This window comes from Salmo salar, chromosome 27 (genome assembly GCF_965601325.2).
Source record: "Salmo salar chromosome 27, fSalSal1, whole genome shotgun sequence".
Classification (NCBI taxonomy): domain Eukaryota; kingdom Metazoa; phylum Chordata; class Actinopteri; order Salmoniformes; family Salmonidae; genus Salmo; species Salmo salar.
In genome coordinates this window covers 39037538-39051297 of record NC_138317.1, presented here as the reverse complement: position 1 = coordinate 39051297, position 13760 = coordinate 39037538, and the positions used below count along the sequence as shown (strand labels likewise).

General features: G+C 42.3%; 1 protein-coding gene across 4 annotated transcripts in view; it reads right to left on the bottom strand.

Moving 5' to 3' along the window:
- Positions 1–13760, bottom strand: part of LOC106589029 (zinc finger protein 40) — a 127475-nt gene that overhangs the window by 99967 nt on the left and 13748 nt on the right. The window contains exon 1 of one of the 4 annotated variants that reach the window (XM_014178674.3): positions 8180–13732. The exons of 1 other annotated variant lie outside the window; for it this stretch is intronic. In XM_014178674.3, the coding sequence (XP_014034149.3) occupies positions 8180–8222 (43 nt within the window). In that variant the 5' untranslated portion in view covers positions 8223–13732. Of the gene's footprint in view, positions 1–8179; positions 13733–13760 lie in introns of those variants that run through there. 2 more of the 4 variants (XM_014178672.3, XM_014178670.3) reach the window with 2 other exon arrangements.

The following is a 13760-nucleotide window of genomic DNA, read 5'->3' as shown; positions in this document are numbered from 1 at the left end:
CATAAAAGGTTAGTGCTGCATTTAGCTGTGGTTTGGGTTTTTGTGACATTATATGCTAGCTTGAAAAATGGGTGTCTGATTATTTCTGGCTGGGCACTCTCCTGACATAATCTAATGTTTTGCTTTCGTTGTAAAGCCTTTTTGAAATCGGACAGTGTGGTTAGATTAAGGAGAGTCTTGTCTTTAAATAGCTGTAAAGTAGTCATATGTTTGAGAAATTGAAGTAATAGTATTTCAAACGATTCAAAAATCGTGCCACTGAATTCAGGTGGCTGTTACGTAGGTGGGACGAATTCGTCCCGCCTTGCCCATAGAGGTTAATCTTTTGGCACTTCCTATTGCTTCCACTAGATGTCCCCAGCCTTTACAAAGTGTTTTGAGTCTTCTACTGTGAGATCTGACCGAACAAGAGCCTTGGAACGGTGATGGCCGATTAGACTCTGGCGCGCGAGGTCATGTTGGGTACCCTCGTTCCAATACGTTTTAAAAGAGAATGCATTCGTCCACCTTGAATATTATTCATGTTCTGGTTAAAAAAGGCACTAATGACTTATGCTATACAACATTTGACATGTTTGAACGAACGTAAATATATTTTTTCCCCTCGTTCATGAAGTGAAGTCCGGCGGGCTTAGATCATGTGCTAACAACACGGAGCTTTTTGGACATAAATGATGAGCTTTTTTGAACAAAACTACATTCGTTATGGACCTGGGATGCCTGGAAGTGACATCTGATGAAGAGAATCAAAGGTAATGGATTATTTACATAGTATTTTCGATTTTAGATCTCTCCAACATGGCCGTTAGTCTGTATCGCAAAGCGTATTTTTCTGGGCGCAGTGCTCAGATTATTGCAAAGTGTGATTTCCCAGTAAGGTTATTTTTAAATCTGGCAAGTCGATTGCGTTCAAGAGATGTAAATCTATAATTCTTTAAATGACAATATAATATTTTACCAATGTTTTCTAATATTAATTATTTAATTTGTTGTGCTGACTTGACTGCCGGTTATTGGAGGGAAACGATTTCCTGAACATCAACGCCATAGTAAAACGCTGTTTTTGGATATAAATATGAACTTGATAGAACTAAAAATGCATGTATTGTCTAACATAATGTCCTAGGAGTGTCATCTGATGGAGATTGTCAAAGGTTAGTGCATCATTTTAGCTGGTTTTATGGTTTTGGTGACGCCTGTCTTTGAATTGACAAAACATTACACACAGCTATTGTCAATGTACTCTCCTAACATAATCTAACTTTATGCTTTCGCCGTAAAACCTTTTTGAAATCGGACAACGTGGTTAGATTAAGGAGATGTTTATCTTTCAAAGGGTGTAAGATAGTTGTATGTTTGAAAAATTAGAATTTTGACATTTATTTGGTTTCAAATTTGCCGCTCTTGAAATGCACCTGCTGTTGATAGGGTGCACCACGGGTGGCTCGCTAGCGTCCCACATAGCCCCAAGAGGTTAACAGAAAACAAACAATTCTCTCAATTCATCATGTCAGAGAGCTTGTCATGTTGTCCATCGCAGAGGGAGCGTCAATCAACTGAACCTGATAACATCCTTCTCTAAATCCTTACAAAACCAGCCAGGAATAACTTCAGTACATTACACAAGCAACAAACCAGTTCAATTCTCTATAGACAATCGTGTTAGACGGCTTGGTGTGCTGTTCATGTCAGACCCTTCTTCAAAAGGGACCTTGAACAGTACACTACAACAACAAACATTAAAACAAAGCAGCTGTTAACAATAAAAGAAACCTGTCTAGAGCAATTCCTTCACAATAAATGTTAAATAGATTGATGTGCTGCTTATTACAGAGATCCTTCAACTTGATTCAATTGGACCTTGAAAACGATTGTCCTAAGAATGTCCTGCCTCACAACACATCACTAAGTGGCTGCGTCCCAAATTACATCCCATTCCCTATATTAGGGGTACTGAACTCTTACACTACGGGGTCCGGAGCCCAATGTTCACTCTAAAAGTTTTAGGGCACTGAGCAAATTTCAGGTCTGCTGAGCGCAAACTTGAACGTTGTGAAATTTCTGTTTAACTTCCAGCACGCGTTTACCGTGAACACTGAGGCTGTACCTGCTTTAAGTTACAGTTTTAACAGTGGTCAAGTAGGCTGCTGTGTCTATTTGATCATAATGAAGGCCTACCAGAGTGGCCTACCATCAAAAACAATGGAGAAATTGCATCCCATAACATTTTACCATGGAAATAGCTGTTCTATCATTCAGCCGACAGTAGCAGCCAACGTGTGGTGTTCAACGTAGACCTACATTCCATGAGTCTGAAAAAAACATGCAGGGCTTGACATTAACCTGTTTATCCACTTGTCCTTCAGACAAGGAGGTGACTGGAAATGTTGTGGTGTTTGATGGAAGAAACCACTTTACAAAATACAATTACTTATTATTCCCATACCATTACCACAGAGAATCATACAAATTATGATTTTGTGCTCTTGTAGGAAGTAATCACTCCTCCATTAATGATTAGCTATAACTGGGCTAATAACTCACTGACTAGCAAAGAATATGAACAAATGTGTTCAGGTGGTTACATGTAGCTCACGCTACTCACGACCGCACATGCTGTAAACACAGTCCAGTTCAAAGTGAATGGCACAGATCCATATATGGCAATGGTCTATTTGCATATAGGGATACTTTAGCTCTGATTGGTTATGGCTCACCGGTCTGTGTATACTATGGGCCTGAGTCGTGCCTGTCAATGCAATAGAATCCTACTCCGATGCATTCTGCCTACAACAAAATCTCTTGCATAGTTTGGTTTGTTTCGGTATGTTGCATTGAATATTGCGTTGATTCGATCACAATTCCCACAGTAAAGAGAAACGTTGATAGTGTTAACTAACGTGGAAAACTCTAGAAAGTTAAATCTCATGCTTCTCTGCGCGGAATGGTATTTCTTCTGTGCGGCAGTCCTGGGGGAGCTGCGCGCAGCTTAGCGGGAACATTGCTAGAGCCTGCTGGTTTTCTGTTCTACCTGATAATTAAAATGGCACCCACCTGGTGTCCTAGGTCTAAACCAGTCCCTGATTAGAGGAGAACAAGGGACAAAAAAACCGCAGTGGAACTGGTAAGCATTTCACTGTAAGGTCTACACCTGTTGTATTCGGAGCACGTGACAAATAAACTTTGATTTGATTCCAGGTCAAGAGCTGAGTTTGGGAGTTATATTTAAGCAATAAGGTATATGGCCAATATACCATGGCTAAGGGCAGTTCTTAGGCACGATGCATCGCAGAGTGCCTGGACACAGCCCTTAGCCGTGGTTTATTGGCCATATACCACAAAACCCAGAGGTGCCTTATTGCTATTAGAAACTGATTACCAACGTAATTAAAGCAGTAAAAATAAATGTTTTGTCATACCCGTAGTATACGGTCCATTATACCATGGCGGTCAGCCAATCAGCATTCATGGCTCAAATCACCCAGTTTTATATAGACAAATCCTGGGTGGCAAAAAAAATCTAAGTCTGGGAGAGCCAATGAGGCGAGGCGATGGGATAATCACTAATGGACACCAGTGTATTCTGGGTAAATTGACATTCCCTTTGTATAGGTAAGTCTTCAGGTAAAGATGTTCACGAAGCCATTTGCTGCAGGGCGAGGCTACAGCTTCCCTTCCCCAGGGACCTAATTGTTACTCCGTCTAACCAGACAATGTGCGACATTAAACTGAAGATGTGTCTGAAATAGCAGCCTTTTCCTTAGGTAGTACACTATTTTTAACCAGTGTGTGCATGTAAGACCGGAGTCAATTGTGCTTGTATCATACAGTCTTACATATGCTAATGTCTGTTCATGTAAGCACAGGCAACCACTGCTGCAGTGCATCCATCCAGAACGCAGCACTTCAACATTATGACCTCTGAATGGAACGGCTCTTTAAATGTGTCAGATTGTTCTCTAATGTGTGTTCTGTATGCATTCAACATCACATGAAGTATCGTCTCAGCTATTAGAGAGTCAGGCAGCTAACTGTGTCTCATTGATAGTAATGACCAACATGGCCAATGGGTCATTGGCATAGTCTATTTCACAAATGGCACAACATACCCTATATAGTGCACTACTTTTGACCAGGACCCATGTAGGGATTAAGACAGCCATTTTAGGAAGCAGCCATGGAGCATGAAAAAAACAAAACATCAAGTGGTGATTAAAACTCCAGCTGAGGAAATCATGGACTCAAATGAGCATGTCATCGTTGCCAGCGAGGAGACTAGCTGTTATTGTTCTTTCTCCAAGTAAGTCACTGTGGAGCAGAAACTGTGGGTAACACTGCATGGCTGTCCTCCCTGTCCGGTGGATCTAAGCTGACATCCACAGCACACTCTGTACAGTTACAGTACCATCCCTCCCAATCCCCCTTCTCTACAGTTACAGTACCATCCCTCCCCTTCTCTAGCTATAATCTCCCCACCGACCTGCACCACTATTTTCTCTCCACTCACTCTGGCTTGCTGAATTCCCAGCATTCCCTCTCTCTCTCTCCCTCATCCTAGAAGGCTCCCGCAGTAGGACACAAGGAACGTCACCTGCACACTAAGACTCATACTGCTCCGTTGCCTGGCAACCATTACATTAATGGTTTGCACAAGCAAAGAACAGGCATTGCCAGCACACTGCGCACACACACACGCAACCACCCTTTTAAGGGTTTCCGGCTAGCATATGTCAGTTTTACTCTCTTTTTTTCCCCAAAGAAATACTTTTTTATTTTATCTCCAGAGAATTAGCTATCCCACATCCCAAACAGAGAATTAGCTATCCCACATCACATTCTAAACAGAGAATTAGCTATCCCACATCACATCCCAAACAGAGAATTAGCTATCCCACATCCCAAACAGAGAATTAGCTATCCCACATCCCAAACAGAGAATTAGCTATCCCACATCACATTCTAAACAGAGAATTAGCTATCCCTCATCACATCCCAAACAGAGAATTAGCTATCCCACATCACATTCTAAACAGAGAATTAGCTATCCCTCATCACATCCCAAACAGAGAATTAGCCATCCCACATCCCAAACAGAGAATTAGCTATCCCACATCACATTCTAAACAGAGCCCGGGAGAAAACAGATCGCAGTGCGTTCACGTCACACAGAGGCAGTATTTCTCTGTGAATTACACATTCTCTGAAGTCAATCAGATACACAGATCTCTCTCTCCTCCCTCGCTGTGTCATGATTCCTCAACAAGTCTCAAAACAACATGTGCAGTCCAACCATTGGACCATTTCATGACCGCAGCGGACCCCTCCCTCCATTCCAGGTTTCTGTTGCTGGCGAGGACGAAGGACAAATGAAAGGCGGCTGGGCGTCTCCCACTCTGATTTTCCCCTCAGCCCCGGTCGGTCGTACACCAATGTGTCCCTTTCTAAGCCAAAATCAACGTTGCTCTACCCCAAGGTTCCAGGAAGTGATGTTGGAGCGCAGGGCTACTGAACTCACCTGTGGAGCAAGGAGGAGAGTGTGTACACGTACGTGTGTGTGTGCGCGCGTGCATCCATCCATGTGCGTTCGTATGTCAAGTCTAGAGGGGAGCTCTTCACTCTAAAAATGGTCAACAATTTCAGGCTCAATGATTCAGTCCAGCGGCTTGATAAATGATGGAAATAGTCGCCATTACACTAGCCCATACAGACACAGAAGAAGACACACACAACATAACACAGTCAGGTTGTCAGACCTACTGACATCAGGGGGCAACCTAGTGATGTCAGACCTACTGGCATCAGGGGGCAATCTAGTGATGTCAGACCTAGTGGCATCAGGGGGCAACCTAGTGATGTCAGACCTACTGGCATCAGGGGGCAACCTAGTGATGTCAGACCTAGTGGCATCAGGGGGCAGCCTAGTGATGTCAGACCAACTGGCATCAGGGGGCAGCCTAGTGATGTCAGACCAACTGGTATCAGGGGGCAGCCTTGTGTTCTAAATGTCAGAGTGGGTGGCTGAGTTCAGCTGAGAGACATATAGGGAGCTGTCTAATGAACACAAACTCAGCCTTGGCTCAGAACAGGATGCCTCCGTTCTGACAGGTAAATGCTGTTGGCCATCACTTAATGAAAACCATCTTTAGTTCCGTTATTAAAGGGTAAGGCACATTCTGAGAAGTACTGGAAGGATTTTCACTGGAGGCAGAGACACACAAACACAGTGAACACAGACACACACAGGGACTTTTCAGAGCAGGCAGGTAGGCGGTGTTAGCGTTGGCATTAGTCACCATGTGGTGTCTGATAAACAGCAGTGGGTTTGAAAGACATTAAAAAACTAAACCGTCTGAATAAAGCATATGGTTCTAGAAGAGGTAGCCTCAAACACACAGAGAGAGAAAGATGTTGAGACTGGTCTACTACTATTGCTTTTATTTATTATTATTCTCATTAATATTGTTGCTGTTAATGCTAATCCCATTTCCACTATTACTATGATTGATGCCTTTTTACTGTTGGTCCCACCATGTTGTGTTATATGTATACTTTGACAATGTAAGTCATTTAAATTGCCATGTCAATAAAGTCTACTGGGGAGGGGAGAGAGAGAGATTTGTTGATTTAAAAAAAGCTTCACTCAATTTGGCATGAGGGTCTGCTATACAAATTGATGGAAAGTGGTGTTGGAGGAAAAACATACGACATTATAAAATCCATGTACACAAACAATGTGTGCGGTTAGAATTGGCAAAAACACATTTCTTTCCACAGGGCCGTGGTGTGAGACAGGGATGCAGCTTAATCCACACCCTCTTCAACATATATATCAACGAATTGGCGAGGGCACTAGAACAGTCTGCAGCACCCGGCCTCACCCTACTAGAATCTATCAAATGTCTACAGTTTGATGATGATCTGGTGCTTCTGTCACCAACCAAGGAGGGCCTACAGCAGCACCTAGATCTTCTGCACAGATTCTGTCAGACCTGGGCCCTGACAGTAAATCTCAGTGAGACAAAAACAATGGTGTTCCAAAAAAGGTCCAGTTGCCATGACCACAAATACAAATTCCATCTAGACACCGTTGCCCTAGAGCACACAAATAACTATACATACCTTGGCCTAAACATCAGCGCCACAGGTAACTTCCACAAAGCTGTGAACGAGCTGAGAGACAAGGCAAGAATGGCCTTCTATGCCATCAAAAGGAACATTCCCTGTGGCTCAGTTGGTAGAGCATGGTGTTTGCAACGCCAGCATGGTGTGTGCAACGCCAGGGTTTTGGGTTCGAGTCCCATGGGGGGCCAGTACAATTATTAATTTTTTTTAAATGCATGAAATGAAAATGAAATGTATGCATTCACTACTGTAAGTCGCTCTGGATAAGAGTGTCTGCTAAATGACTAAAATGTAAATGTAACATAAAATTCGACATACCAATTAGGATCTGGCTAAAAAAAATACTTGAATCAGTTATAGAACCCACTGTCCTTTATGGTTGTGAGGTCTGGGGTCCGTTCACCAACCAACAATTCACAAAATGGGACAAACACCAAATTGAGAGACTGCATGCAGAATTCTGCAAAACTATCCTTCGTGTTCAACGTAAAACACCAAATAATGCATGCAGAGCAGAATTGGGATGATGCCTGCTAATTATCAACATCCATCCAGAGCCGTTAAATTCTACAACCACCCAAAAGAAAGCGATAACAAAGCATTCACCTACAGAGAGATGAACCTGGAGAAACGTCCCATAAGTAAACTGGTCCTGGGGCTCTGTTCACAAACACAAACCACAGAGCCCCAGGACAGCGAACACAATTAGATCCAACCAAATCATGAGAAAACAAAAAGATAATTACTTGACACATTGGAAAGAATTAACAAGAAAACGAGAGAGAGAGGAGACATGCTGCAGATGAGATAGCAGCAGACAGCCACCCCCCCACTTCTCTTCAGTTACAGCGAGAGAGAGCAGAAAAACAGAGAGAAAGAACAACAAAAGTGTTCCAATCCCACAGCTTCAAAAATGAACTTGTACGAACTATGAAGTCAACTCAACTGCAGCTCGAGGGCCTTCGAGTCGACTAGTGGGTTGGGTTCCCATCCAAGTAGCTATCAACGAGTTCAAGCTTATTTAACAGAAAATTCACATCCAGAAAGATCTAATTACCTGAATGGACAGCTGCCATCGGAGATTGTTGGAAATTGGCCATCGGGTAAGTTATTCCTCAAGAACAGATGTTCACAGGTGCTAGGGAGGTCCTCTCCTCTGGGCTACTGTAGGTGATTTGTCAGTGAACTACCACCTCTTAACAGGAAAACAACCCCATCGTGATAAAACAAAAGCTGCTCTTGGAGACTGGTGAGACACCCCTGATGGTTTGAATCTGAACCAAATCGGGGTAAAAGGTCTTCTATGAGTAGAGACACCTCCGTTGATTTAACTTTAAATCCGAACCAAAAGGAAAAGTGAGCTCAAGGTATTCTAATGTTGTTTAGAGTTACTTCTAAGCTACTTATTGGGAAATCATAGGCCTACTTTTCCTCTGTTGAATATAAATCTATCACATTGGCTACAGTCTCTGTGGAAAGGAAAATCCAGGAAGCAGTAAAACACACTGCCGTCAGTAGAAGAGACTGGTTAGAACGTAACCCACATTACGGATGACAAAGTGCGCAATTTCAATTTCGTTCACACAAAATATGGCCATAAAAATTCTCTCCCCCCACTTAGTTGTCCCCTCCCTGTATTTCCTCCCTCCCTCTCTCTTTTCTCTCAAAGTGAAAGGCTTCTCCCGTTCTCAGAGGTTGCCACTATGTTAAACAGATGTCCCTGAACCCGTCCCAGCCTGTCTGTTGTAGTTACTGTTGCTAAAACCACGGGTTCCTCCTGCCTCCGGGGGAGAATTTCCCTTTGTGTGAATCTGTGCTGGTTTCAGCTCTCATTTGAAGGAGGTACTGTACAGAGGGACTGGTTTGGCTGCCTAAGCATGACACAACATGTATAGGAGTCACACTTAACTCTTTCCCTGCACCACATACTGAAGCATACTAAGCTTAATGTAGTCTACAGTAGACAGACATACAGACTGTTGTTATCCCCATGGGCTGAATTCGGCCTAGTCTACACAACATACCGTTTTATTTTATATTTAACACGTATTTATCTAGGAAGTCTCCTTGAGGTCAGGAGACCTATTTATTTATATTTTACAAGGGAGACCCCTGGCCAGTAATATAGGGCATGCTTGTTGGGCTATTACTTAGGCTAATTATGAATCTGGTGTCAAGCACACAAGGTCCAATCCAGCCTCAAATCCAGCCCTGGGTAAAGTGCTTACTAAGCTGATCTAGTTGCTTATTGGGTGGGCGCCTCTTGGAGGATGATTTAAGTGTGTTGGGAGATGGGATCTCCCAGTGGCTACTAAGACCCTGACCCCAGCCTCCAATCTGGCCCTGCGTAAAGTGCTTACTGAGGATGATCTAAGTATGGTACTGGGAGATCTAAATATGCTCCTCAGATCCTGAGCCTGTGGTGACCCTGAGCCTGTGGTGACCCTGAGCCTGTGGTGACCCTGAGCCTGTGGTGACCCTGAGCCTGTGGTGACCCTGAGCCTGTGGTGAACCTGAGTCTGTGGTGACCCTGAGTCTGTGGTGACCCTGAGCCGGGCTGGGGGTTCACTGAGGGTCAGGGCAGGGCAGGGGAGGACAGGACAGGGCAAGACAGTTACACCACCGGGCCTTCAGTAAGTATTCACACCTCTTAACTTTTTTCACATTTTGTTGTGTTACAGCCTGAATTTAAAATGGATTAAATTGAGATTTTGTGTCACACAATATCCCATAATGTCAAAGTGTAATTTCGTTTGTAGAAAATTATAGAAATTCATAAAAAATGTAAAGCTGAAATGTCTTATTCAACCCCTTTGTTATGGCAAGCCTAAATAAGTTCAAGAGTAAAAATGTGTTTGACAAATCGCATTATAAGTTGCATGAACAATAATAGTGGTTAACATGATTTTTTTAATAACTACCCCATCTCTTTACCTCACACATACAATTGTATGTAAGCCCCCCTCAATCGAGTAGAGCATTTCAAGCACTGATTCAACCACAAAGATAAGGGAGGTTTTTTAATGCCTCACAAAGAAGGGCACCTATTGGTAGATGTGTAAAAAAAAAAGCAGACGCTGAAAATCCCTTTGAGCGTGGTGAAGTTATTAATTTGGCTTTGGAAGGTGTATCAATACACCCAGTCACTACAAAGATACAGGAGTCCTTCCTAACTCAGTTGCAGGAGAGGAAGGAAACCCCTCAGGGATTTCACCATGAGGACAATGGTGGCTTTAAAACAGTTACAGAGTTTAATGGTTGTGATGTGAGAAAACTGAGGATGGATCAACAACATTGCAGTTACTCCACAATAAACAATACTATTTTCAAGCATGGTGGTGGCTGCATCATTTTATGGGTATGCTTTTCATCGGCAAGGACTAGGGAGCTTTTTAGGATAAAAGAAAAGGACTACAGCTAAAAGCACAGGCAAAATCCTAGATGAAAACCTGGTTCAGTCTGCTTTCCAACAGATACTGGTAGAAAAATGTACCTTTCAGCAGGACAATAACCTAAAACACAAGGACAAATCTACACTGGAGTTACTTACCAAAATTGAATTGAATGTTCTTGAGTGGCCTAGTTACAGTTTTGATTTAAAATCGGCTTGAAAATCTATGGCAAGACTTGAAAATGGCTGTCTAGCAATGATCAACAATGAAGTTGACAGAGCTTGAAGACTGCTAAAAAGAATAATGGGCTAATATTGTACAATCCAGATTTGCAAAGCTCTTACCCCAAAATACTCACAGCTGTAATCACCAGCAAAAGGTGTTTCTACAAAGTATTGACTCAGGGGGGTGAATACTTATGCAAAATAGATATTTCTGTATTTCATTTTCAATATATTTGCAGAAAATTCAACAAACATGTTCTCACTTTGTCATTATGGGGTGTTGTGTGTAGATGATTTAATTTTTAATTCAGGCTGTAACACAAAAAAATGTGAAATAAGTCAAGGGGTGTGAAAACTTTCTGAAAGCACTGTATCATGCTATCTCTAGGTTACCGTGTGAGTTAGATCAGGGAGGAGTGGCAACCTTTACTCTGACAATATCTAATCAGTAACCACTGGCCTTTACTTTGACCTCAAAAATATCTAACCAGTAACCACTGGCCTTGACTTTAACCTAGGGCTGTTAAGGTGACCGCATTACCACCACACCGGCGATCACTTGTCATGACCACAGTCAAATTCTACGTGACCGTTTAGTCAAGGTAACTAGGCTTCCCCAAGCTCTGATGCTGGTCGTCATAAGTTGCCTACCAAACTGGCTAACTGCCTGGTACTCAGAACTCAATTGTCTCTCTAAATCACTCTGACATCTAAATCACTCTGGCACGAAGCCAGGAGAAGGGAATTATAATTATTATATTCAACCCAAGGGCACAACGACCAATGGCTGCAAAAGGCATGGACGTTTTTAGGGGGGCATTATTGCCACACAAGGGGGATGTCGCCGGGAAATTCGAGACATTATCAAGTGCTTGTCATATTGTGAATGAGAGACTGATGAAGTGTGTGCAGCCTGAGCAAAATCATCATTAGAGGAGTCGCATCATGCAGCCTTAGAGAAGGTATTAAAATCAAAACATATAGCCCAACGTTTGTATCACAAATAACTCCAAATGAAGCATATAAGAGGACCTGTTTCTTTGTTAAACGCTCAACACAGAATAGCCGCATATACGCACTCCTCCAGAAATCGTTTGGAGAAAATATCCTTTCTATTTTATTCAGCTTTGTTCAATTGTATTCTTCATACTATAAAATAATGCCATGGAATTCTAAACAAATCTTGTCTGCCAAATGAATTAGAGTAGCCCACAGCCATATGGCATAGCCACATCAGCACTTAACATAACGACAACTCAGAGTAAACTATTCTGTTCTTCTGAAATACACTACATTTTCTTAATATCATGTTACTTTAGACCTGTCTAAAATAAATTATGGTTTTATTGTGAAGGTGCAGGCTATATTAAATTGATTTATTAGACTTGTAGATGTTCCAAAAAGTCTGTATCAGTGGCTTGTAGGCTATGCGTGGAAGCCAGGAGATACTAAATGAGTTTATGTTCATTAAACGGTCAATTACCATGAGACGGGCAGTAATTTGCTTGACAGTCACCGGCTGACAAAATGTCATGACCGCCACAGCCCTACTCTGACCCACAACAACACCTAACCAGTAACCACTGGCTGAATGAAGTCAGTGATAGCAGATCTATGGGTTGATTATTAAACAGGGTCTGGGTCCCAAATGGCACCTTATTCCTTTTATAGTGCACTACTTTTGACCAGGGACTGTAGGGAAAAGAGTGCTTTTGGGATACAGCTAGAGTGATGTTGGTATGGTCAGAAACCACAGTATAGGGGAAATATTGAACTGGCTAGTAGAGCTGCTATGCACTATATTGACCTTCAGAATGCATTCACATCCAGTTAATGCAATATATAACGGCATCTAAACAAGGCAGATCAGTTTGGGAATTCGCATAGTGAGGGAGAATCAATGTATTTTTCCTTTAAAAGGGTAGCCTAAACATTTTTCCCACCTTGTTAAATGTGTGGGCCGCTACATATAAATTGTTCCCCATTTTGCAGACAGTGTTTTTCTAGCTAAAGCAGGGGAGCAGACATCCTGAGCCTTTGTGAGAAGACAACATCCTGAGCCTTTGTGAGAAGACACATCCTGAGCCTTTGTGAGAAGACACATCCTGAGCCTTTGTGAGAAGACACATCCGAGCCTTTGTGAGAAGACACATCCTGAGCCTTTGTGAGAAGACACATCCTGAGCCTTTGTGAGAAGACACATCCTGAGCCTTTGTGAGAAGACACATCCTGAGCCTTTGTGAGAAGACACATCCTGAGCCTTAGTACAGAATCTAAATATCATAAAGTTCACAAAACCACTGAAATAAATAATACCAGAGAATAAATAATTCAAGGTCTTAGACACTTGTTATTGAGCATAATTACATTTTCAGCAAATATGTTGAATTTTTCATCTTTAAATAGCTCAAAATTAGCTATCCCTTTAGGCTGTTAAAGCTGCAATGTCATTTTTTGGGGAACCCAAACAAAGTCGCAGATATGCGAGTTATAGATCTGTCATTCTCATTGAACGCAAGTCTAAGAAGCGGTAGAGCTATTCTATGTGCTCTATTTCTATGCTTCCCGTTCTAAAGTTTCGTTATTGTGTCTTTTACTTTGGGTTTCGTACATCAGATTCAAACAGCTGAAAATACTATATTTTTGGTTATGGAAAATATATTTCACAGCAGTTTAGATGGTACAATGATTCTCTACACAATGACTGCTTACTTTCACACAAACTGAAATTAGGCAAAATACAAAAAAATTTGCAAACAGTAAATGGCAGAGCGATTTCTGCATATTGCACCTTTAAGGTCCTCAATGGTGACAATGTATGATGGCCATTAAATGTGACTCTGGGCGAATGAGCGGCAGGCTAGGCCAGGGGAAACTACTGTTATGACCCAGGCTCCCGCCCAACCAGAGCTGCTTGGAAACCAACTGCTGGAGTTCCGGACTTAAAACCCGCAAACTGCGTCACGGCATTCCTGTCATGTTGACAGACACAAACACACACACACACACACACACACACACA